Genomic DNA, 22254 nt, shown 5'->3' on the forward strand with positions numbered 1-22254 from the left:
CCCTGACATCTAACCTCAGTTTTACCTGTCGTTATCGTATAGTCCCAGCCCAATGGATTTGGAGAGTATGTGAAAGCTTTAACGCGTTACATGCCTGCACGAGCCTTCCCTCGAGTTGTTTCCTCACTTTTTAGGCTCCCGTGGCGTCCTTTGCTGTGTACTGGCTTCTCTTCACCAGCTCGGTGGCTTTCTGAAGCGTGGTGCCCGAGCGGGACGCCGTGCGTGTGCGCGGAGGCGTTATCAGCGCCGTGCAGAGCGGAAGGATTGCTTCATGCGTCTTGCAGCGGACACTCGCTTTTCGCCGGCTTGAGGGGCCTTTTTCACATGTGCATAACATTGTTTATTCCTCTTCAGTTTGTCACCCTCCAAAACTCCGGATCCTTTTCTGCAGAACAGATAACCTGATCAGCTGATAATGGATTATTTATAGCTAGCAATTTACAGTTGATAATGCCTAAACACAGTTGAGAGCTTGTCCATATTGAACTGCACACAATTTCCATCAGTTTGTTAAAAACTTTCGTAATTCTAGTCTAAGATCCGAAGCACTCACGTCTCCCAGCTTGTGTCACCTGCACATTTAATAGGGTTTGCTGTACTTGCAATCCAGGTTGTTAATGAACATAAGTCATTAGTCACCTTCTGATCTTTCCTATGCTCCGTTACATTTAGCCCCACTTTCTGCAGGGTCTTCTCTAGGCTGGTTTGGCGGGTTGGTTTCTGCTGCTTGTCCTGATGTGAGCCCATGTCATCCAACCCCGTGGGTCACAGCTCTCAGCACGAGGTGAGGAAGCTGGTCTTGCTCTGGTACCGGTGACTTCTCAAGATACCACTGATTGTCCACATGGCTGTATGGCATTGGACAAGGTGGTTTAAAACCATCAGACAAAACCTGCACAGTTTTCCAGCAATGTTTGGATTTGATTTTCTAAGGGAAGAAAAACTTGGGATGTCAGCAGTGGTCCGTAGATAGCTGGCTATAGGTTATTTCTTTGCAGTCATCAAACATTCTTGCTCTTGCAAAGTTATTAGAGAATTGTCAGACTATGGTATATCATTAACCCTCAATAAATAAAGCAAGACCATTTCTGGGCTAAACTGTGTGCTTGTATGGAGCCTTCCATCCTGTGGTTAAACCTGTAGTTCCCTTTTTCAATGCATGCTTGTCTAACTTATCATCTGCCATCAGTTCTCAAGTACATTTGTACTTGAAAGACAGCAGTTATAAAAGAAACCCACAGGGAGATGACACAGAGGACATTTGCACAAACGGAGCAGACTTCACAGAACTTTAGAGACTCCGCAGGTAACCTCCAGGGGTATCTGTTGCGGTTTTTGTCTTGTTGTGCTTTGTCTGGAGACTGCAAAGGTCCCGCTTTTCAAAGTCAGCTTTGCCTTACACTGGGAAATGCGTCTGGAATCTGCTTCTCACCAGTTGCCTGTGAGACAGTGGGACACGTCAGCTATAAGTAAGAAAAGCATTACCTTTTAGAGGCTCTTTTCTAGGGATTGGGTTTCTGCTGTCCTTGAGAAAGGAGTGTACTCTTTACAAAGGGAATATATTCTTTACCGTCTGCTTATTACTTTTTACCACATATAACCAAAACATAATATAATCAAGGCTTATATTTGTCCTGAGAACTTACGATATCCATTTTTGTGAGGACCTCTTGTAGATTTCTAGTTAACATCTTCACTTGAGTACACTTATTTTGATTCTCTTTTCAGTACTTTCTCACCTGAAACACACAGGGTGTCACAGACTGCAAGGTGTTCTAATAGGTTGTGGTCTTGAACAGCTCTGGAAATATCTCTTCCAAAACCTGTATTTTTAATCTTAGTCTCATTGCAAGAAAAAGAAAAATAGCATTTTTGAAAACAAGGCAGAAAAAGATAAACTGATAAGATAAACAGGGATAATAACTGAAAACTAATCTGCATTACAGTAACATTTTATATCCAGTTACAAATCCATAACCTGCTGCTCAGAAAATATTAGGTCTGTGTCTAATACTTGCATGCTTTTAGACAGCAAAAGTACCTTTGAAAAGTTTTTTAGGATCTTTTCAAAAGCATAGTAAAAAAGAATGTGCCCAGGAAGAATCAGAATCCTTATTTTCTGAGAACAAAGTAAAAAAATCTGTAGGTAGTAAACCCAAGAAAGAGCCAGCTTTTTTAGGTGTGCTAAATGTCGGAGCAGTCCTGAAACCAACGTGCTGACGTTACTCAAGTTACCAGGTGTGAATCTTAAGCAGCTGTAAAACAGGCTTTTTAAAGATTTTTTTTTTTTTTAGTAACATACTGAAGTGATTTCTTTTTTTTTTTTTTTTTTTTTTTTTTTAAGTGATTGCTCTTAACAGTGGAACTACTGAAGCTTCTTTCCCAAAGTCTCGTAGTTGTACCTGATAGAGCTTTGGCCGGAGCTGGGGAAGCACGACCTGTCCCTCCGTCTCTCCGCTATGGGAGTGGAATGCCCTTTGTGTCTTTCTCACCGCGGTACCTGGTTCACATTACAAGAGCTTCATCTACTTGAAACTGGTTCTTAGCTGCTGGTTTTGGCGGTCGGTGGTCGGTGGGAGAGCTGCGATGAACGGGGCGGGTAATGTTCGTAGGTGGGAATGCAGATGTGCACGCATGCATAAAAACCCGTGCACACACATCTGGGCAGTTCAGAGTCACGTTCTTGGCAGAGTTGTACTGGGGTTACTGCTAGCATGAAAATGAGAAGCTGTTTTTTTATTTTCAGGGACTTGAAGTTGATAGATTTTTACTTTTAATAGAGATAAAAGTTATTTAAATACTAGTGTATTTAATACTCTCATCAGGTAAATGAGCTATATGGTATTTTTTGAAGCAGTAAAGAAAGCCGGATGCCATTAAGCTGTAAAAAAAAGCATATTGGAAATATGTGTTGCGTTCTAGCAGTTCTTTTAATTATTTTTTATCAGATAAAGCAGTATAGGTGTGGCAGAGGTGGTCAGAGATCAGGTGCTGTTGTAAACTTATGTTCAGTCCACATAATGCCCTCCAGAACAACATAATCTTGTGAAGCAGAGTGCATGGTATCCAAGTGAGAAAATCCAAAAGAACAGACTTTTCACGAATGGTAATGCAATAGGAAACAGTCTTGGAGGCGTGATGTAGGCATAAATGTGAAGAATAATAACCCGATTGTTTGTGATTCACGTACATTCTGGAAGAACTAAAATGTCTTTCATTAACCCAACATACGTAAAAGCAAACCCTGACTTCCCAGGAATAATCCATTAGCAAACTCCAGAGGTTCAGTTAGCATCGTGCACATTGTGGCTAGCAGAATAGTAGACACATACGAAATAATATAGACAATGAGTGGACTTGGACATTAAGAAACACACTGTATTCTAGATTATGTGTCATTTTAATGAACTCAGCATTCATACAGCATTTTGAAAAATAGTGATTGTACAGCAGAAGTACTCCAACTGTGATCAATTGGAGTGCTTCCAGTCCCTGGGTTATTTATTGGAGGTTCAGGGAGAACTGATGGGTTAAAGACGCTTTCTCTGCTCATTACCATCTGAAAATATGATGTTTTCCATACAAGCAATTGCTGCAGTGCCCCAGGGAAGTCGTGCAATTGGGTTGGGAGGGCGTATTTCTCTTCAGTAAGAACATTGTGGAAAGCCACTGTTCTGTATTTCGGTGTTGTTTATATTAGGTTATACATGAATGATTACACACAGATTTTTTTTTTCTCCCAGTACTTCATGAAACAATCTGTAGGAAGCATAAGAACATGCTGGTTTTTAAGCATTAAAAAAAGTCATTCATTTAAATTAGAAACAAACAAAATAGTTTCTCTTACACCCAATAATTATCATTGGAGAATTAGCCTTGAGGTGAGCACTGAGACTGCTTCTTTAGTGAGCTTTATTGAAGTAGAAACTGGAAAGTAAATTCCAGTAACTAGCCATTTTATACACAATGGCAGCTAAAAATATGGTTACTTCTGTTCTGGGAGTAAACGGGACTCTTCTGAAAGCCAATATACCTGAACACGACTCGCTTCTCTCCGTGGAGAGATGTTGTAAGTCCGTGACTGCTGCTCTGATATTCCACACTGACAGTGTTTGAAACCAGGAGCTTTTTCAAAGAGGGCGGGCAAAAGCAAAAGGAGCAAAATTAAATGTGGTTGGTGGTACTTGTATTAAATTTAGCTATGACAAGATGGATTTTCCTGCAAGGAAAGGAGAAGAATCCATCTCCTGCAAGGTGGCAGTTTCGTTCCTTTGATCATGTGGATTTACCGTGCTCTGTGGTTTGTGTGCTTAACGCTTGGGATTGTGTTCATTTTTAGCTCTCGGCCTCTGTAACATGGTGACAAGGCACATACGCTGATACACGGCCCTTCTCATGTACCATCTGAGGACAATGGCCAGCATGATGAGAGTTTTTCTGATCCTTCTTTGGACAATGAACTTGGTTGAGGCAAATGTACCTCAAGCTGCAGGAGGTAAGGCATTTTCCTTCTACCAGTGTGTGGCTCTAGCAGCACTGGGTTGACCAATGTGTTGGTCAAACTGGCTCTTCTAAGCATGAATAAAAGAGTCCATGGCATGCCATGAGTACGGGACTACAGATGACCATGCTGTGCTAACGTGCTTCTTGGGACAGTTGTACCCTGTCTCCGTTAGATTGCTCCCAGCCAGTGCCTGAGGACTGTTTTGCTTTGAGAGGGAAAAACCATGTGGCAGGTAGACGCAAGCTCTGCCGTGCCACTTGCCCTCTGGGCTGGACAGTAGTTCCTGGCCTGGTTTATTCAACAATTTAATCCAGCCTGAGCAAAGACGTTATTCCAGGTAGCAATTTTACTTCCAGGAACAAAACTGCAGTTAGCTGCAGGAACATGGTGACACAAAATATCGCTGGCATAATCCTGGTGTGTCGACAACCTTAACAGTGGCATTTTTTGTGGGCATCTCAACAAGAAACATTTTAAGAGAAGCAGTTTGGGGTGGTTTGTGTTGGGGTTTTGTGAGCCTTTTTGAGGCAGTTTTGCTAATGCAAGTTGCATGCTTGAAAATTGAACAGGCATCAAAGGTTGAAATCATGGGAGAAGTGAGGACATCAGTCCCTCAACTGCCTTGGAGATGGCAATTAAGGGAGGGCAGGCTCTGAAGAACTCTAGAAACGGAGGGGAGTAGACTGATTATTTCGTTGCCTTGCCATTTATATGCTAACATATTCCCCCAGCACGAGATCTTCCTCATTTCCATATGAGCTCCAGGAATCCCTCTTGCCCTGTCATTTTAAATTATCATTCCCATCCTTCTATGTTTTCTTCCATTTGTGCTTAATTCCTCTGTTCATCATTTTGTTTCTTCTCTCACATAGAACTTCTGTGGCTGTCAGCTCTCTCTTAGAAAGCCCCCATGTTACGCTCTTCTGCGAGCTTATGTGGATGAGAATTGTTTGGTTCATCACTTGATCAGCCCAGTTTCAGTACACGTCCAGTGTCTATGTGGTTATGAGGATCAAGTTGAAAAACCTAAACCTAATTAACAAGCCAAATGTAATAGATCATTGTGATTTTCAAATCGAGACTGTTGTAAAAATCAATTTTTAAGCTAAGTTTTAAGTAAACTCTTATTTGATGAAGTTTTGGTTGCTATTGAAAGACATTTTTCAAATATTAGAAACATTTTATAAGAAGCTCTTGAGAGAATATAATGTTGACATGAAATTATTTGCATGTATCGGTCATTGCTTCCAAACAGCTATAGCTCTAAACAATTCACTGGATTGCTATGTTATGACTATTTCTTGTTTTCTCCCTTACAGTTCAGGTTTTCCCACCTGTTAACTTCACCCTTACAGTCTCTGCGTTAGCACAAGTACTTTTACACTGGAAACCAAACCCCAATCAAGAACAAAAAAACTACACGATTAGATATGATGTGAAAATCCTAAGCCCTGTGCCTGAAGAGGTAAGATAAAAGATAAGTCCAGCATCCTAAGAAGGTGACATTCCTGTTGAGTTAAACATGTTGCACCAAACCAGGGTGCAGCAGGCGTGATATATCTCTTGAACGATGGGCATGTTGAATCACTTATTCTCTTATATTGTAAACAAATACTTTGAGCACTGGAGAGACTCCCTTTCAGCTGTGCTTATGGGTACAGCTCTGCTGGGACAAGGGTAACCCTGGGAACTGGCAGTCTCTGCTGCGTTCATCTTGAGGAAGGTTGGATACTGGTTTTAGGTGGTATTGCTCCCCAATCAAGTCAGCTCACTTAATTCCCATTGCCATGGTATCATTATCATGCCAGGGTATCATTAAAGTGCCGGACCATGTTTCATCACAGCTGTATGCTCTAGACAAATTTTTGGTAAGATAAGGGTCCTGCTGTCTGAAGTGAGAAACCTTACACACTTCTGGTGTGGATTATTTGGACCCTTTAGCTTTATACGCTTGATATAACCAGCTAAGCTAGCTGGCTGGTTTGCCTCTTTGCACGTCCCTACATTCAGCTTCCATCACATGTGATGCTTATTTGATTTTTTTTTTAATTTCAAGTATGATACAAAGAAGACTTACAGTATCCAAACAGCTGCACTTCACAACGGTTTCTCCGCACACATTCGGACATTACTTTTCCATAACGACCTTCAGATGAGAAGTGACTGGGTGAAAGAAGAACTTCCGCCTCTGCCAGGTAAGAAGAAACGCAGGGGAGGTTTGAATTTTGTGTTCTGTCCTGGTCTGCCGACTAGACATCAAAAGGTGACAGGTTTAATGCTTGAGAAATACGGCATTTTCCCCTCTACCTGCTACACTGATCTTAGAAAATAATTTAGTCCAGGCCTTTCTCTACTGCTGTGGAGCCTGGGGTACAATCTGGAGGTGCAGAACATGGATAACCCATATAAAATTTTCTAAAAATTCCTTGCTAAGGCTAAAATAACCTAGTTTCATACAGTCTAGGATATTAAAAGATCATGTTGCCTTGGTGTACATGAACTATGTAATGGTGCTGTGTGGTACTGATTTACTTAAACTGTTTGGGAATTTTCATCCATCTGTAACTGATAGACCTGTGTGATAAGGAAGAGAATTGGGTACAGTAGACGTAGATGTAATGGACCAAAGACTGCAATCAAAGTGTTTAGCAACATGAATTTCTTATGACTTTTGTAATAAGATTTTTACTTTCTGCTTTGTAATTTCTTGACTCCCTAGGTGCCCCAGAGACATCTGTCACTAATTTGTCCTGTGTTACTCGCATCACCATTTCTAGTACTGTTTCTCTCCATTGCTTGTGGCTTCCTGGCCCAGGGGCACCAGAAGATACTGAGTACTTTCTATTTTACAGGTTGGTGTTTTCTCCCATTTTATTCAGCAATGAATTTCTTTAAGAGCATCATGTCTCACAAGTACTTTAATTTAGGTATGAGACACACACTGAAGAATGTCGAGATTATATGAAAGACAAGTGGAACAGGAATACTGAGTGCAGATTTTTAGTGACTCATATTGATCCTGAAGAGGTTGACAAACTCATTGTAGTACACATTAACGGGTCTAGCAAGTATGCTACAATCAAGCCTTTCCAGCAGTTATTTAACCAAAATGCCATTGGTAAGTAGAAATACTTTTGGTTTTAAAAAAAATGAAAAACGTCTAGCAGGATTATCAAAAGATTTATGAGAGGCTACTACTGGATTCAATGGTTCTTGATGCAGGTGAAAGTATGTACTGATTTTGCAAAGACATCTTAATGAAATTGGAAGAGATTATAGGACAGAAATGGATGGTTTTAACTAATTTTGATTTTAATAATTTATTTTAAATGATAGAATGACCAAAAAAAAAAGAAAGCTAGAAAAGACAATTAGTTATTCTGTTTGTTAGCCAAAGCATTATTTCCAATATTCATTTTCAATTTATTTAGTCAATATACCTTCACGTACAGTTTTTACTACCTTTTATTTTACAGCCTTTCTTTAAAAGGAAAAGGACAAATGATGTTCAAGATAACCATGTCCTTTTAAAGACTGTCAAATAAAAGGTAGTATCAACCATGAATGTCTATCATCTTTCAGTTTCTTTTCCTTCATTAGTTCCACACCTTTCACTTCTATGTAAACAGCTAACATTTCCCTTTTTCATGGCTTCACTAAGATAAAACAGTTGGCGTACTTTCTTCTTAGAATTCATCCCCATAGTAGCTGCTGATTCATTCCCTCGAGTTTGTTTATTTTTCAGTAACTTTCCTGGTTACATCTGTTTTTTTCCTGAAAAGTTTTTCTAAGTGTTCTATCATTAATTTTATGCTTTAGTGAAAATTAATTTAATAAATCCCCCTCCTCCATACTAGTTTTCCAAAAATCTTAAGTGGATTTTAAAAACTGTTTTCCCTTAGCTGTTTTTTCCAATATAGTTATTCCTCCTAAATCCTTACCTTTTCTGCAAAAGGTGAAATACTTTAAGGATTATAGGTCCTGCTTGAAAACACTATCAGGTTATACAGTGCTCCAGTTGTTAGTATTTAAACTTTGCTCTCTATATAGCTTACCAGTACCGTTTTCTTTTTGTAGAGAAAGTGAATGTTCCCAGAAATGTCACTGTATTCTTGGAGCAAAATGATCTCCTGGCCACATGGGAGAAGCCAGTTTCTCCTTTTCGTAAAGAATGTTTTGAATATGAATTTTACCTCTCCAACTTGAAGTCAGGCAACAGACAGGTAATTGCTTCTCTGAGGCACAAGTATTATGTAGCATTCCTGTCTCTGAGCTGACTGGCCTATGTAGCTAGAATTTGCCTTCATGCAACCTGGTGAAAAATCTTCATATTCATGGATATGTTACAAAATTTAAAACATTTAAAATAAAACCTGCTGTTAGTGCATTTTCGAAACTATAGACTTTTGGTGGAACTTGTCTCCCGTTTGTAACTACAGTTCAGCAAAACCAAAGTCTCATCAATTTTTGTATTTTTCCTCTTTTTGTGGACATCATTTATGTCTGCGACAAACTATCCCCAAGAGACCTAGAAAGCAGAAGGACAAAAATTGGAGTTATTCAGTTTTATGCATCTGGGTTCAGAACAGTAGGAGGACGGAGAATCCTGAAAATCCAGCATTAAGCGTCATAAGGAAGAATGCAAAAATGAGGCATCTTTCAAGAACTGGCCCTGAAATATTGGTGTATTATGAGAGAAATTACACCTATAGAAATAGAAATCTTACTTCAAAAGCAAGACCAGATGCTCACAGTTAAAGTTGTAAAGGCGTTTAAAAAAAATAAACAGTTAGTTTTCTGAATTTTTTAGTCTTAAGTAATCTATAACAGTACAATATTGTTTTCCTAACAGATATTGAAAATATCCTCAAATGACTTCAGATTACGGATTGATGTCACCAGCAGGTATTCCGTACGAATAAGAGCTAATCATCACATATGCTGTATGAGAGGATTTTGGAGTGACTGGAGTGAAATTATTTATGTTGGTAAGAATGACGTGCTTCTCTCTTGTAATGAATATTATTACATTGCGGGAAAGCAGATGCTGCTTAATCATGAGCGTGCACACCACCAAGTCATTTTAATAGAAGCCAGGAAAATAGGTATTTGAAGGAAGAAACTGACTTGTTAATGCCAAGGGGAGTTAAATCCGTGTTCCGTTAGAAATAATAAAAAAAAAATAAATCTTCCAAGCAAACTTTTGGACATATGGAGGGGTTTGTTTAGACAGTGTTTTGGTTTTACGTGCTTGTCTTTTCAGAGACTGCTTTAAACTGGCTTAAGGCGTAAGTTCTAGGTAAGGCCTTGCATTGTTTCTTTAGTTTTTACATGCGTTTCCCTGGCGTGCATCAGGATGTTCATGCTGGAAGTTAATATGAGTGATCATGTCAACTATTACTTTACTGGAGCTATCTGAACTCTTAAATGTTGGGGGGGAAAAAAAGAGCACGGTTTTGGCATCTTTGGAAAATGAAGATTTGCCCCACTTTGTTCTGTATTTCCTGCTTGTTGAACATGTTTTTCTGGAAATAACAGTTTCGTTATCACAGCACGTTATCAACTGTTGCTTCTTAGACATCCTCCTTTGCTCTTATCTTTTGAGTTTCTTAACTTCCTGGGTTTTCACTTAAAAAAAAGAAGTTCCTTGCCCTCTCCTGTTTACTGGGATTTTCCCTCTTATGTCTATTTGCAGGAGAATGCAAATCCCCTGGTGTTTTGCCTCCTTACTGTAACACATCCCCTTGGGAAGAGAGGCTCAGCAACCCGACCACTTGCCTGGGGCGAGGAGGGGGTTGACTGAAAATCTTATTAATTAAGAAAACTGGGCCTGTTTATTAACCTCATGCACCTATCTGGGAAATACTGTGATGAGACCAACTTTCAGACCCATAGACCTCTTGTGAGCCCATATCCTGAGAAAACCATTGGCCTAGGCTGCCCGTCCTGTAGCAGCAATCCTCCAACCTTGTTACCAACTGAAGCATGACTCTGGATCCTTTCTTTGGGCGGTGGGGATCAAACCCTGCGAAATGCAGCCATACGCTGCCAAAAGCGGGTTTTGTAAAACCCCATCTTGATACCAGCTGTCTCTAAAAGGTTGTTCAGAAGCATCACAGTCAAACAAAGCTAGATAAAGACTCACCAGTGCAGCCGAGTGGGCTGGACCCTTCATTGACTACGCACGGCAGCCCAGTATGAATCAAATTTGTGACGCTGTAAGTACGTATGTAACAGTCACTGCCAGGGTTCACAGGTTAAGAGATCCACGGGTCAAGTTTGGGGCTGAGAAGTACCTCACAGCACGTTTGTGCTGTCCCGATTCTGCTTTCCCAGCAAGGCTGAAAGAGTTGAGGGCCCCTTTACGTCAGCTGGAGCACTTTTGGAGCTGTCTCTGCCCCACAGCGTGACAATGACCGAGAAGTTGGAAACATCACCCTTAGGGACACCTCTACTCATGCACTGCACATATCAAATATGGAAAATTCATTCTGATGGTAAAAAAACAAGAAAGTTAGTCTTCCATAAAAATTTACTAAAATGTCAAAAATACCCAAGGACAGGTCCACTTCAGTTTTTCTTATGAAAAAGGATTTTTAGAGGCTTGTTGCAGTTCATTGGCACAATACAGGTTACTGCATAAGTTGCTGGGTTTCAGTACATACTTCAGCCACTCGTTAGCATTGCTGTTAACGCTGTGGCTCCGAGGAAGTGTCATCTGTTCTCTCCATTTCATGTATTATGTGGACACCTCTCCCTAGGCAAGTGCACGTGCTTGTAGTTCACAATGGTACCTGGTACCTCCGGGCACGTCTCGGAGAGAAGCTGGAGGAGGAGCACGCCGAGCAGGTCCCCGCAGCCACAGCACAGGCTCTGCAATTCCCGCTTCTCCCACACCGTACTCCCAGTTGCAGTGAGACGTAGTCTTGCCTGATCTTGCCTTTTTGAGGCACTTGCCAACCAATGTAAGATGGAAGAGACAGAATCACAGAATCACAGGATGGTCAGGGTTGGAAGGGACTTCTGGAGCTCATCTAGTCCAAGCCCCTGCCAGAGCAGGGTCACCCAGAGCAGGCTGCACAGGAACGCGTCCAGGCGGGTTTGGAATGTCTCCAGAGACGGAGACTCCACCACCTCTCTGGGCAGCCTGTGCCAGGGCTCTGCCACCCTCAGGGTAAAGAAGTTCCTCCTCATGTTTAGGTGGAACTTCCTATGTTCAAGTTTGTGCCCATTACCCCTTGTCATGTCTCTGGGCACCACTGGAAACATCCTGGCCCCATCCTCCTGACACCCACCCTTTCAGTATTTATAAGCATTGATAAGATCCCCCCTCAGTCGTCTTTTTTCCAGACTGAAGAGACCCAAATCCTTCACCCTTTCTTCACAAGAGACATAGGACCCTGCCATTTTTGGTTTGGGAATCAGAGACACTTCCCAGCCATCACGCTGGGAGGCTTAAAATTGGTTTATGGGCCTTAAATGTTTTCCACAGTTTGCTGCCCCAATTATCCTCAAGACTCACACGAAGCATACCTTGTTGGCAGTTACATCCTAAATCTTATTTTCTTGAAAGAAAAGTGGTAACACTGAAGACAAAATAAACGACCCTAAGCTGTTAGTAATGGCCAGGTTGCCCGTGTAGCCCAGCGGGGTGGTATGGCAGCGCAGGACGGGTCACACAGCCCTGCCCCTGCTGTCATCCCCGCGCTGCTCTCGGGGACTGCCGTGCAGCCTCCACTCCTCATTTCTCAGAAGCAAACCTGGCCACGATTGAATCTTGTTTTGTCCACAGCACCACCAAACCCCACGCTCCTGCCGCTGGCCCATTTCCCTCCCTTCAATTACCTGGTAATGGCAGCGCTGACACCTTGATGCATAGGACAGGTAGTTATCGTAAGCACACAGGGACTCGGCAGCCTTTTGAAAACGCAGTTTAATGTAAATGTTTTTGTTGTATGGCATAATGTCGCACAAAATAATGGTCGTGGTCACTGGGCAATGTCTTTTCAAAACAGAAGCGTTGACCTTGATAGAAACACCTGTGTCTGCTCACAGGCAGGGGCCGTAGAGAGATTCTTCCTGAGGAAATGCATCTCAAGAAAAATGAGGGGATTTGACATCTTTTTTACAGGCAAGTTTATGAAGCCAGAGAAATCCAGTTCTTGGCTAGAAAGGATTAACAGAAATGAAGAATGGTTTAATGGAAAACAAGCAGTTTGTGCCTGAGATTATCAGCAAGTGGTGTCTTTGCTCAGCACCAGTCGTGTGCTCGCGGCAGGGCACTGCGTGGCTCGGGACGGCAGCCAACGGACCGTATCGTCCTTCTGGTGGGCCTGGAGTCCTCATGATTCTCGGCTTGTTCTCTCCTTCACGTCAAAAGGAGAGAAATTTACTGATGAAATTAGAAAGTCAGTTTCATGGAAATTGTTCTTGAAGCTCTGTGTTTCGTTTCTAATTCTAGATACCAAGTCTCCATCGTTTGCATGTTAATTTGTGATCTGAATACGATCACATAAAACAGATGATGAAATCTTTTGTAAGAGTGTATTTAAAATAATCTGCACTAAAGTAGTATATTTAATTTCTTTTTTTTCTTTAAATTCAGGGCAAAACAAACTGGAGAATCTTGCAGCCTGGATTCTCGCTGTGCTTTGTGTGTTCACGTGCTGCGCGTTCCTGCTTGTTGCTACAATATGCAAAATGTAAGTATCATCGTCTTCTTTTTAATTACAGTATAACTAAGGACTGGGTGTTCAACAGGTGTGGGGGATGCTTTATTTAGCTTTGGTTTATTAAGCTTTGCTTAATTTTAAGAAAGGGCGCCGAGTTTGGTATTCAAGCATAATTATACAAAGTAAAAGTACTGAATAAGTAATAATCAACCTCATTAATTATCAATAATATCATTCAGCAAAATTGGTGGGGTAAGAGGGTTATTCAATTTAATTTTAAACATCAAAACCATATACTGAGTGGGGCGAATATGTTAAAAATCTATTTGTCCTTATCTCGTTTCTTCACTTAAATGGATCTGGCTGGGTCAGTGATTTCCCCAGGAGGACTCCGTCTTTAACCCTGGTGAAAGCTGCTGACAGCATCTTTCATGGCTAAAATGTACAGGCCAGGATTTTCTAAGTCTTGTCTAGTCCAGCCTGCGGACCTACGCTCTCTATCGGGCTCTGGCATGTAGTCTGAATTTCAGCTGACATGGAGGAGTGTGGTAGATGCTCTGAAGAGGTACAAATTCAGGGCCTTTGTGCTTGCTGCTCCTCTTGACCTCTTCACGGGAGCAAGTGCATTGAACAATTGTTTGCTTTGAGTTTTTGAACTATATGTTTAGTTTATTTTTAGTTACTACAGAGGCTATGGATGCCATGTAGTAAAACCAGATGCCATAGAGCCAAACATTCCAAAATGTGCTGTGAAGAAACCAGATGCAGTCTGGATTTCTGTAGCTGTGACTAGTCAAATCGTAAGTGATGACTTAAAGAATCAATGTAATTACAAGCTTCTCCCCTGAAACATGCATCAAGCAGCAATTACCAGCCCACAATAAACACAGCTCCCAGTAATGTAAGTGCTGTCCTTGACTCTGCTAATTTCTTATTCATTTTTTAATGCCTTTTAATTTATTGGTCATCCTGATGTGTCCTTGGCTATTTTCCTTTCCATACCACATTTCCTGTATCAAATAAAGGTCTTGTCTACAGGAACATTACATTAGAATAACTGTTATTAACTCTCCCTGAAGTGTCTGGTGTCTATGATAACCTGTTCTTAAGTCAATTTAATTAGCATAGCAGATCTCAATAAGCAATCCTTTTTGGAACAAGACAGATTAACTCCCCAGAGAGTTTATTCATGTTGCGCTTTGTATGCGCTGGTTCCCAAGAATGCAGCCTTGATGTATTGGTGGAAATCCCCAAACCGCTCGTACTCACATCACTGATTCTTTTACGGATTGACCTGTCTGTATAGCCATGGGTCCTCCGCTGCTCCAGCATCATCTTCATCAGTTCTTTCCTCTCTCTTTGGGACAGCAAAACCCCAACACCAGTTAGTTCCAAAAGCAGTTTGTAGCAGTCCTACCGCTCCATGTTACCCCGTGCAGAGATCCTGAAACAGATATATGGGGAGAAATAGGTACAGGGGAAGACTTCTACTCAAGGACCAGCTTGAAGATGCTGTACTAATGCATTTTATGAACTTTAATACATCAAGCAAATTTAAACTAGCTTTTCCAGGTTCAAGTGCTTGATGCTACTTTTGTTGTGTCTAGGAGTTTCTCTCTGCCTGGCCAGTATATAATTCCCTAGCACCCAAAGGCTTATTACATCTTTGCCAAAATGATTGTAATTTTGTCTGCCTGCTGCACTAAATATCAAGAAGTTGCTAGCTTTACTCCACCCATCCCAAGTTGCTTCTTGCTCGGTGTCCCTGCCATTTCTCACTGGGAAGTGCAAGAAGATGAAACGCAGTGCTTAGCCTGCTCATTTGTTGTATCTGCAGATATTAAAAAAAGAAAAATAGAACAGGTTCCCTAGATCACAGTTTCATTAGTGCTCTCAGTTTTTACTGCTCTTGAAAATTCATGAAGTGCACCGTGCAATTCAAGCCACAGAATCATTTCAATTTTGATACGATTTGAAGCCATTATAAGGAATTTCATTATACAGAAGAGTTCTATAAATTTTTCTATGTGCTTCCTGGTGGTTGCAGGCATCAGAAATGCAGACTACTGTTTGGGAGAAATGCTACGAGGCAAAGTAGCCCTTTGGGACTGTTTGGATAGTTTTTCCCCTTCACTTAGTTGCAGTAGCTGATGGGGTTATGGTCTTGATAAAAAGCACAATTGACTGTTTTCCTGGTTTGCCCTCTGTCTTTATGAATGAGTGTCTTCTGTACTTCCTTAGGCTGTGCCTTGGAATAACATTTCCTCCTGGAGGTGAACCCACAGGAGGAGGTAGTTAATAACTTGCTCTCAGCTGCTCTCCACTTGATTGACACGAGGACAGTCAGTAGCCCTCCCTACCCTCAAATCGATGTGGTCATCCCGACCGCCACCAGGTACCCTTCCCTCTTGGGCACCCACTCGGGTCCACGACCTGCAGTCACCAGCCCCCCGCTACAGGGAAGTCATTTGGAAAGTGTCACAGGGAATCTCGGGGGAGGCAAGACACTAGAAAAAGCACTCTGACATACTGCGAAAACAAATATTTTATCAGTCTCGTCGCAGCGGTTAGAAGAAGGGAAAAGACGAACTTGTTCTCTTACTTGTTTCTCTTTATTTATCTTTGGCCTTTTCATGTCACAGCCTGCGGGAAAAGTGGCAAATTTGAGAAAGACAGACACAGCACAATAGCTAGATGCTCCAAAACACCGAGTTAAGGCATGAGGGTCCCGTGGGGTGTTTCCAAAGCCTGAAGGTCCAGGTAGCGCTAATGGAAAGGGCCATGCTCTAACCACGTAGAGACAAGCAGAGATAACTGTAACACTTTTTGTGACGATATGTGATCACATCGTAACTCCAACTTTTCAGTGTCCTGCCAAAAAGAACAGGACCATTCTGAGGGCACCACTGTCTCCACCCCCACCAACGCCTCACTGCCAAGACTCCTGCACCTGAGGGGCAAGCAGCCCCCCTGAACACCACTGTGCTTCTGCCTCATTCTCTTGGGCGTTTGTGCACCCCTCCTTAAGTGTTTCTATTCCCGAAGTGACAAGTAACTTACGCTTCTTGCTGACTCAATAAATAATTTTGGTATGGCTCCATCAAAATCTTTTCTTCACAAACAGCATAACTAGAAACGCGCCAATTCTAAACAAAAGCAAATCTCGTTGGTTACGTTGCACAGCAATAGCATAAATCAAAACCACACTCGGAGCTGAAATAAGATACAGGTGAAATCATGTGGCCTCCAGCGCCTTCCTCCTGAAAGGCTTGGGAGACACGATGGAGTGCAGGAGCCCTGAAGGCAACAGCGTTTGCAAACCCAACCTGGGTATGGTCACAAAGACCGAACCCTTAGCAGGAAAGCTGGGAAGAGTAGAGATGGTGGCAGGTGCTGGAGCCTTAATGTTGGCGCTCATCCCAGTCCCACTCTTGAGTTACAGCAGAGCCACGTTACTGACCCACTCTGCTGGTGGTAACCACGCAGCCCGACTTGTCCTCTGCAGCCGCCGATGGTTGGACTGCCTTCAGCAGTTCAACAAAGGGGACGCAAATGGCTCCTAAAACTGACTCGCAGTCTGCTTTTCCTCCCCATATTCCCACTTCTGGCTGTACACCTCTGTCACCAACCCAGCAATGGGGAGACATCCCATAGCTTGCTTGGTCAGGTCTATCATGGGAGCAGTAATATGGCCCTTCCCTGTGTCTAATAATGAGTTAAGTATTAATGTCTCTTTCAAGGCAACAGCAGCTCAGCCAGGAAGGTTTAGCTCCAAATTGATAGTCAGAAAATATTATTCCTCCTCACCTCCCTGGTGAGCAGGAATAATGGGATAAAAGAAAAGTTGACAGAACTCAGAAAGCTTTTGGAAGTAGAATAGTCATAAGAACATAAGCGCTCAACTAAGCAGACATCAGCCAGGAAAATTGCCACAAAATCAATGGGGAAGAGGAGCAGATCTGCCCTTGGTCCCAGCAGCTGGGACTCCACACCTTGGCCACGTCCCTGCTTCATGGATGTCAGGCTTTCTCCACAGAACAGGCGCCAGCTACTAATTCTGGGCTAAGTCCTACAGTCTTCACTCAGGCCACGTTCCCGTTAAAATCTGGCCCTATTTGGACATGGTGCTATCCATGGGTAGAGATAGTGAATGCGTTTCGGCGATTGAAATGTTAAGTCTGTACTTTGGGATGTATCAAAGACAAGAAAAAGTTCACTCAGCAGCACTGGCAATCACCGAAATACGTACGCCTGTGTGCTTGAGCCTGACTAAAGAGTGTCAGGCAGGGAAGGAGTGTCTCAAAGAGTGTTAGCAGGATGAGTTATTACACCGCCAAGCAGAACCATTTACTGTCAGCCATCTCTGGTCCCGTTCCTTGCCTTCTCCTTGTTCCCTCGGCACGTAATTATTTGCAGTTGCTCTCCCACCACGAGACATGGGCAGATTATGTCCAGAAACCAAACTCTGAGCAAGAGGCAGCCTGTCTTCAATGTCCAAACAAAGCAGATGGCAACACAGCCCTTGGGAAGAACACGAGTGCAGACAGACAGAGCAGAGCAATTAATTTCTCTCCAAGAGGCCTATCGCTGGCCGTCCGAAGCCACAGCAGTGCCCCGTCGGATCGGAGCTTCCACCCAGCATCTGCTGCGGCTGCGATGGGGGAGGTGGATGGGGGAGAGGGTCAGCCTCACCGCCCCTTTGCCGTCTGCATGTCCCCAGGGTCCAGAAGTGTCCCGGTAGGAACGACACACCTGCCCAGCCCTCGGGGTGTCCGCCGGTGGACACTTATCCATTGCTTTCACCTCTTCTGCTGCCGTCAGATGCCGACGAGTGAGTGGGAGGGGGGCGGGAGGGCTGGCAGCACGAGGAGACCTGTCTTCTCCTGGGGCTACACATGTGCTGCTTGTTGAATATGTCATCATCAGAAAAAGCAATTCTTTCGCATCCCTCCGCTGCTGTTTTTTGCAGAAACCACGTATGGAGTAAACTGTTCCCACCAATTCCAACACCCAGCAACAAATTCCGAGATCTCTTCCCAAATGACTACGAGGTAAAATACCATTTTAGTCACTCTCTCTTTTTTTTTTTTTTTTTGACTAGAAGGAATGCTTGTGTTTGTGTGCTGCTCTTTCCCGAAGGGCTGGGAACATTGAGCTTGTTATTGCTCAGATAAAGCCTTTGACCTCTTAGGATTTCTACTGTCCATATTAAATGTGGGCTACATTGTCAAATGTGTTGTGCAAAACATGCCAAGTGGGAAATTTGTGGGTGCAGTTAGTGTAATAATATCCACAGCCCTGACTATGAGTATAACATCAAGTTAGCCATCAAAATTTAGCAATTTGTGAGGCTGTTTTTTGTAATCGTGACTGCTGCGGTGGGGTCTCACCTGGCTGTGCGGCCCCCTCCTCTGCCAAGGACAGGTCCCAGTCCCCAGTAGCTCTGGATCTGGCCTTGCTTGTGGATGAAGTGTTTTGGAGAGGGTTAAAAACGAATGAAAGGATTAAATGCTATCGCCGAGTGCTTTTCTGAAGTGCAACGAATTTCAGGCACACGGTGCCGGACCTACGACTCTGCCTTTTGTAGGGAAATGTTGTGACGTTGCTCCTTCCACCCAGCACAGCCAGGCAGAAGGCTCTGCCTTGGCAGCGGCCGGAGGTCAACTCTGGAGAGCTGATCTATTTTCTGAAACCCAACAATGGGAAATGCTTTGGTCCTACTGTTGAATTGGTCTTAAGCCTTATTATGTTTGCTGTTACTTCACGATAAATACATTGGCCTTACAGATAAGATAAAGCTCCTCACTGTCTGCTCAAGGGAAGTGCTGCTCAGTAACTTGATTTTAATTTGTCCCTTTTAGAATAGGGGTTTGATTTTTTGGGTATCGTTCTTATTCCATGGTCTGGTCAAGGAAACAGGCTTAAAAGATTATCGTATGTTTGTTCACTGGTGTAAAATAATGCGACTTAAAGTATCGCAAATCAGAATATGAGAAACAGCAAATATTGACACTGCAGCTAGAAAATGTGAGCTTACAACAGCTGTTTCACATTATCCGAAGCAGCACCGCCTTGTGCGTAGTCATCTCTCTGAAGTGAGCTCGGTGTGGGCAGGCGATACCGGCTGGAGGCTCCCTGCTGGCACCGCAGGGAGAGGTGACAGCATGGCCCTGGTGTCTCTGCTGAGATAGCCGGGGGGGGTGACACCCCTAGCAGCTCAGTTCCTAAATTCAGCATGTAAACAGCAGGGTGAGGTGATGAAAGCCCAGCGCAGCCGGTGGGAACTGTGCTCCTCTGCCTCCTGCCACCCCTGGGGGCTTCCTGGCAGCTGAACTACCGCTTTCTGCTTCCTTCCGCCAGGCACCCCGGCCCTGCATGCTTCCTCAGTGCCGAGGGGTCAGGATCTGGCCCCACAAGTGGGCTTGGCTGCTGTGTCTTCAGAAAAATTCACGTGCCTTGTAACGTGCTCTCCAACTCCTCCTGGGGCTCTTTGTCTAGCGGGTCCTGGGCACCTGGGGGGTGCCCCTGGTCACTGCTGTTGCGCAGTCCATGCCAAATGGGAAATCTGGGGGTGCCCGCGGGACAGGGTGATGAGCAGCCCTGTGAGAACTTCACAGAATCACGGGATGGTCAGGGTTGGCAGGGACCTCTGGAGCTCATCTAGTCCAAGCCCCTGCCAGAGCAGGGTCACCCAGAGCAGGCTGCACAGGAACGCGTCCAGGTGGGTTTGGAATGTCTCCAGAGACGGAGACTCCACCACCTCTCTGGGCAGCCTGTGCCAGGGCTCTGCCACCCTCACTGTAAAGAAGCTCCTCTTCATGTTTAGGTGGAACTTCCTATGTTCGAGTTTGTGCCCATTACCCTTTGTCCTGCCCCCGGGCACCACTGAAAGGAGTCTTGCCCCATCCTCCTGACACCCACCCCTTAAGTACTTATAAGCACTGATAAGATCCCCCTCAGTCGTCTTTTTTCCAGACTGAAAAGACCCAAGTCCCTCAGCCTTTCTTCATAAGAGAGGTGTTCCAGTCCCCTCATCATCTTGGTAGCCCTTTGCTGCACCCTCTCCAGCAGTTCCCTGTCCTTGAACCGGGGAGCCCAGAACTTCAGCGGGAATGGCAACTTTCTGGCAAAATTCTTCTGTTGAACCCAATGCTCTTTTCTCACAAAACGTTTTGGGTGAATCCCTCTTCAAATGCACCAACTTGAAACATGGTGTTTTGCAAAACATGTTGTGAAGTGATGGCTTTGCAGCATTTCGTAACGCATATTCAGTGCAGGCTTAAAACGATACCGCGGTGACTCCTCGCTCTTAATTAGCACAGTTTAGTCGATAACGTCCGTTTACCTCCCAGCTCCCAGCTAAAAGCAGTGTTTGCTTTCCAGAGAGCACGTACCTGCACCAGCGAGACAGAGACCGAGTTCGGGAGCTTCGCTGAGGATCCCTACTGCGTCGCCCTCGATGACTCTGTCTTCTGAGAGGCTGCGGGGCTGGCGAGGCCCCGGCTCGTCACCCAGCGTCACCGGAGCGGGCTCCGTGTCACCTCCACTGCGTCGGCATTTCCATCAGGGAGGAGGACTTGCTTCCACGAGGTGCCTTGTGTAATGATAAGCTATTAAACGAAAAGTCCCAGTTTAAGCAGGACAGAAGCACGTGGCACAAGGGCTGTGCAGGAAAAAAACGTTCTGGAAAAGAGCTAATGACTTTTTTTCTGGTTGACAGCTCAGTGTTTTGGATTTTTGTTTTGTTTTAAGTAATTCTGACAACTCAAATGCAAACTGGGACTTGGCGCAGCCCCGTGTATAGGGCAGCAAGGTGCCCAGCTGTGGGCAGTGACCAAGGTGGGCCAAATACTAGGAAAAGGGTAAAAGAAGCTGCAGAGCACCCCAGGGCTGTCATCCTGGTGCTGCGGGGCCACAGCACATCTGTCATCAGAGTGCGGACACACATGTGGCCTTCGCTGATAGAGTTTGTAATGAAACCGTGTGAACTCGGGAAATAACCCCAATAACCTCCATGGAAATGCAACTCATGGATAAAAGGAGCGTCTGTTGGTGCTGTGTGCGAGCTGTGACCCGTGACGCCAGACCATGGGTACGGCTTGAAGGGTGCAACGGCCAGGCCGTGCCCAACGTGGCGGTGTCCCTCTCGTGCTGCATCAAGGTCCTTACATCTTGCTTTGTAACAATTTTGGATGTTGGGAAAAGGCTGTCTCAGTTACAGGACTTTATAAACCCCAAAAGCCCTGGATTTTATAGGCTATTTAAGACAACGTTAGTTTTCTTATGCAGCTGATATACAATTAGAGTCTTGTTATTTGTGTGCAGGCAGCCGGCAGCTTGCTGCCACGGGCACAACTCCCGAACCCGCAGCGTTCGTGTGCGCGGCAGGTTTCGCGGGCAGCCTGGGATGCTGCACGGGCTGCGTGCGCTGCAGGTCTGCGGGGAGCCACGTTTAAACTCACAGTACATTCACAGCCCGGGACTTGAGAACTATTTTGGTGCTCACCGGGACAAGGGGAGGCACGGGAGACACGCAGTTGGCTCATTTTCAGTCCAGAGCTCCTTTGCAGGCCCTTGCCTGTGCCATGAGCTGGCAGCATCTGCAAAAGAACAAGAAGGCATCGTTTGTGCTTCCTGGCACAAGAGAGTAAAGCTTAAAGGGAGAAAAAAAGGGGGAGAAAAAGGGGAAAAATGGCACAAGCTGATAAACTTCCTCAATTGCACCTACAAAACAAAGCCCAGCCTGGGAACGCAGAGTTTTCAAGTGTAAAGTAATTAAAGGAATGTGCCAAGGGCCTCCTGGTGCTCTTATGAGGCTTCCTGAGCTGCGAGGAGCTGGGCCCCTCCTGCACCTGCAGCTTCAGCTGCCTTCACGCCTTTTCGAAAATCCAAGCGATTGGATTGCCCAATATTGCAACCTGGTTTTCTTCCCTGTCTGTTGTTCCGTCTTAAACGAACTGAGTTTGAGACAGCGTCAGCTTCTGTTTGCGATCTGTTTACTTACATTTTGTAACCCACCAAGCGAGTTACCAAATAAACCTCCTGCCTGAAACCACTCCGACCGCGGGGGCTCTGAGC

At 44.2% G+C, this 22254-nt stretch overlaps 1 protein-coding gene across 2 annotated transcripts; it reads left to right on the plus strand.

Annotated features, from left to right (window-relative positions):
- The first annotated feature begins 1227 nt into the window (after positions 1 to 1227).
- On the plus strand, positions 1228 to 20671 carry IL5RA (interleukin 5 receptor subunit alpha). Of its 2 annotated transcripts, XM_063348160.1 has the most exons (12): positions 1228 to 1306; positions 2345 to 2599; positions 4340 to 4495; positions 5824 to 5969; positions 6561 to 6699; positions 7224 to 7356; positions 7432 to 7622; positions 8582 to 8727; positions 9357 to 9492; positions 13110 to 13206; positions 18146 to 18227; positions 20560 to 20671. In XM_063348160.1, exons 3-12 carry the CDS (start codon positions 4396 to 4398, stop codon positions 20650 to 20652), a joined length of 1263 nt encoding a protein of 420 aa, XP_063204230.1. In that variant the 5' UTR covers positions 1228 to 1306; positions 2345 to 2599; positions 4340 to 4395; the 3' UTR covers positions 20653 to 20671. The 2 variants fall into 2 exon arrangements, with proteins under 2 accessions (XP_063204230.1, XP_063204231.1); XM_063348161.1 differs by lacking the exons at positions 1228 to 1306; positions 2345 to 2599 and having other exon boundaries at positions 4246 to 4495.
- The last annotated feature ends 1583 nt before the right edge of the window (positions 20672 to 22254 follow it).

The sequence above is a fragment of the Chroicocephalus ridibundus genome, chromosome 10 (assembly GCF_963924245.1).
Source record: "Chroicocephalus ridibundus chromosome 10, bChrRid1.1, whole genome shotgun sequence".
Lineage (NCBI taxonomy): Eukaryota > Metazoa > Chordata > Aves > Charadriiformes > Laridae > Chroicocephalus > Chroicocephalus ridibundus.

Excerpts from the sequence above, each read along its gene's own strand:
- IL5RA (XM_063348160.1), top strand. The coding sequence starts at position 4,396 with ATGTACCATCTGAGGACAATGGCCAGCATGATGAGAGTTTTTCTGATC. Across the intron at positions 5,970-6,560 it reads TAAGCCCTGTGCCTGAAGAG|TATGATACAAAGAAGACTTA; the intron begins GTAAGATAAAAG and ends TTTAATTTCAAG. Across the intron at positions 9,493-13,109 it reads GAGTGAAATTATTTATGTTG|GGCAAAACAAACTGGAGAAT; the intron begins GTAAGAATGACG and ends CTTTAAATTCAG.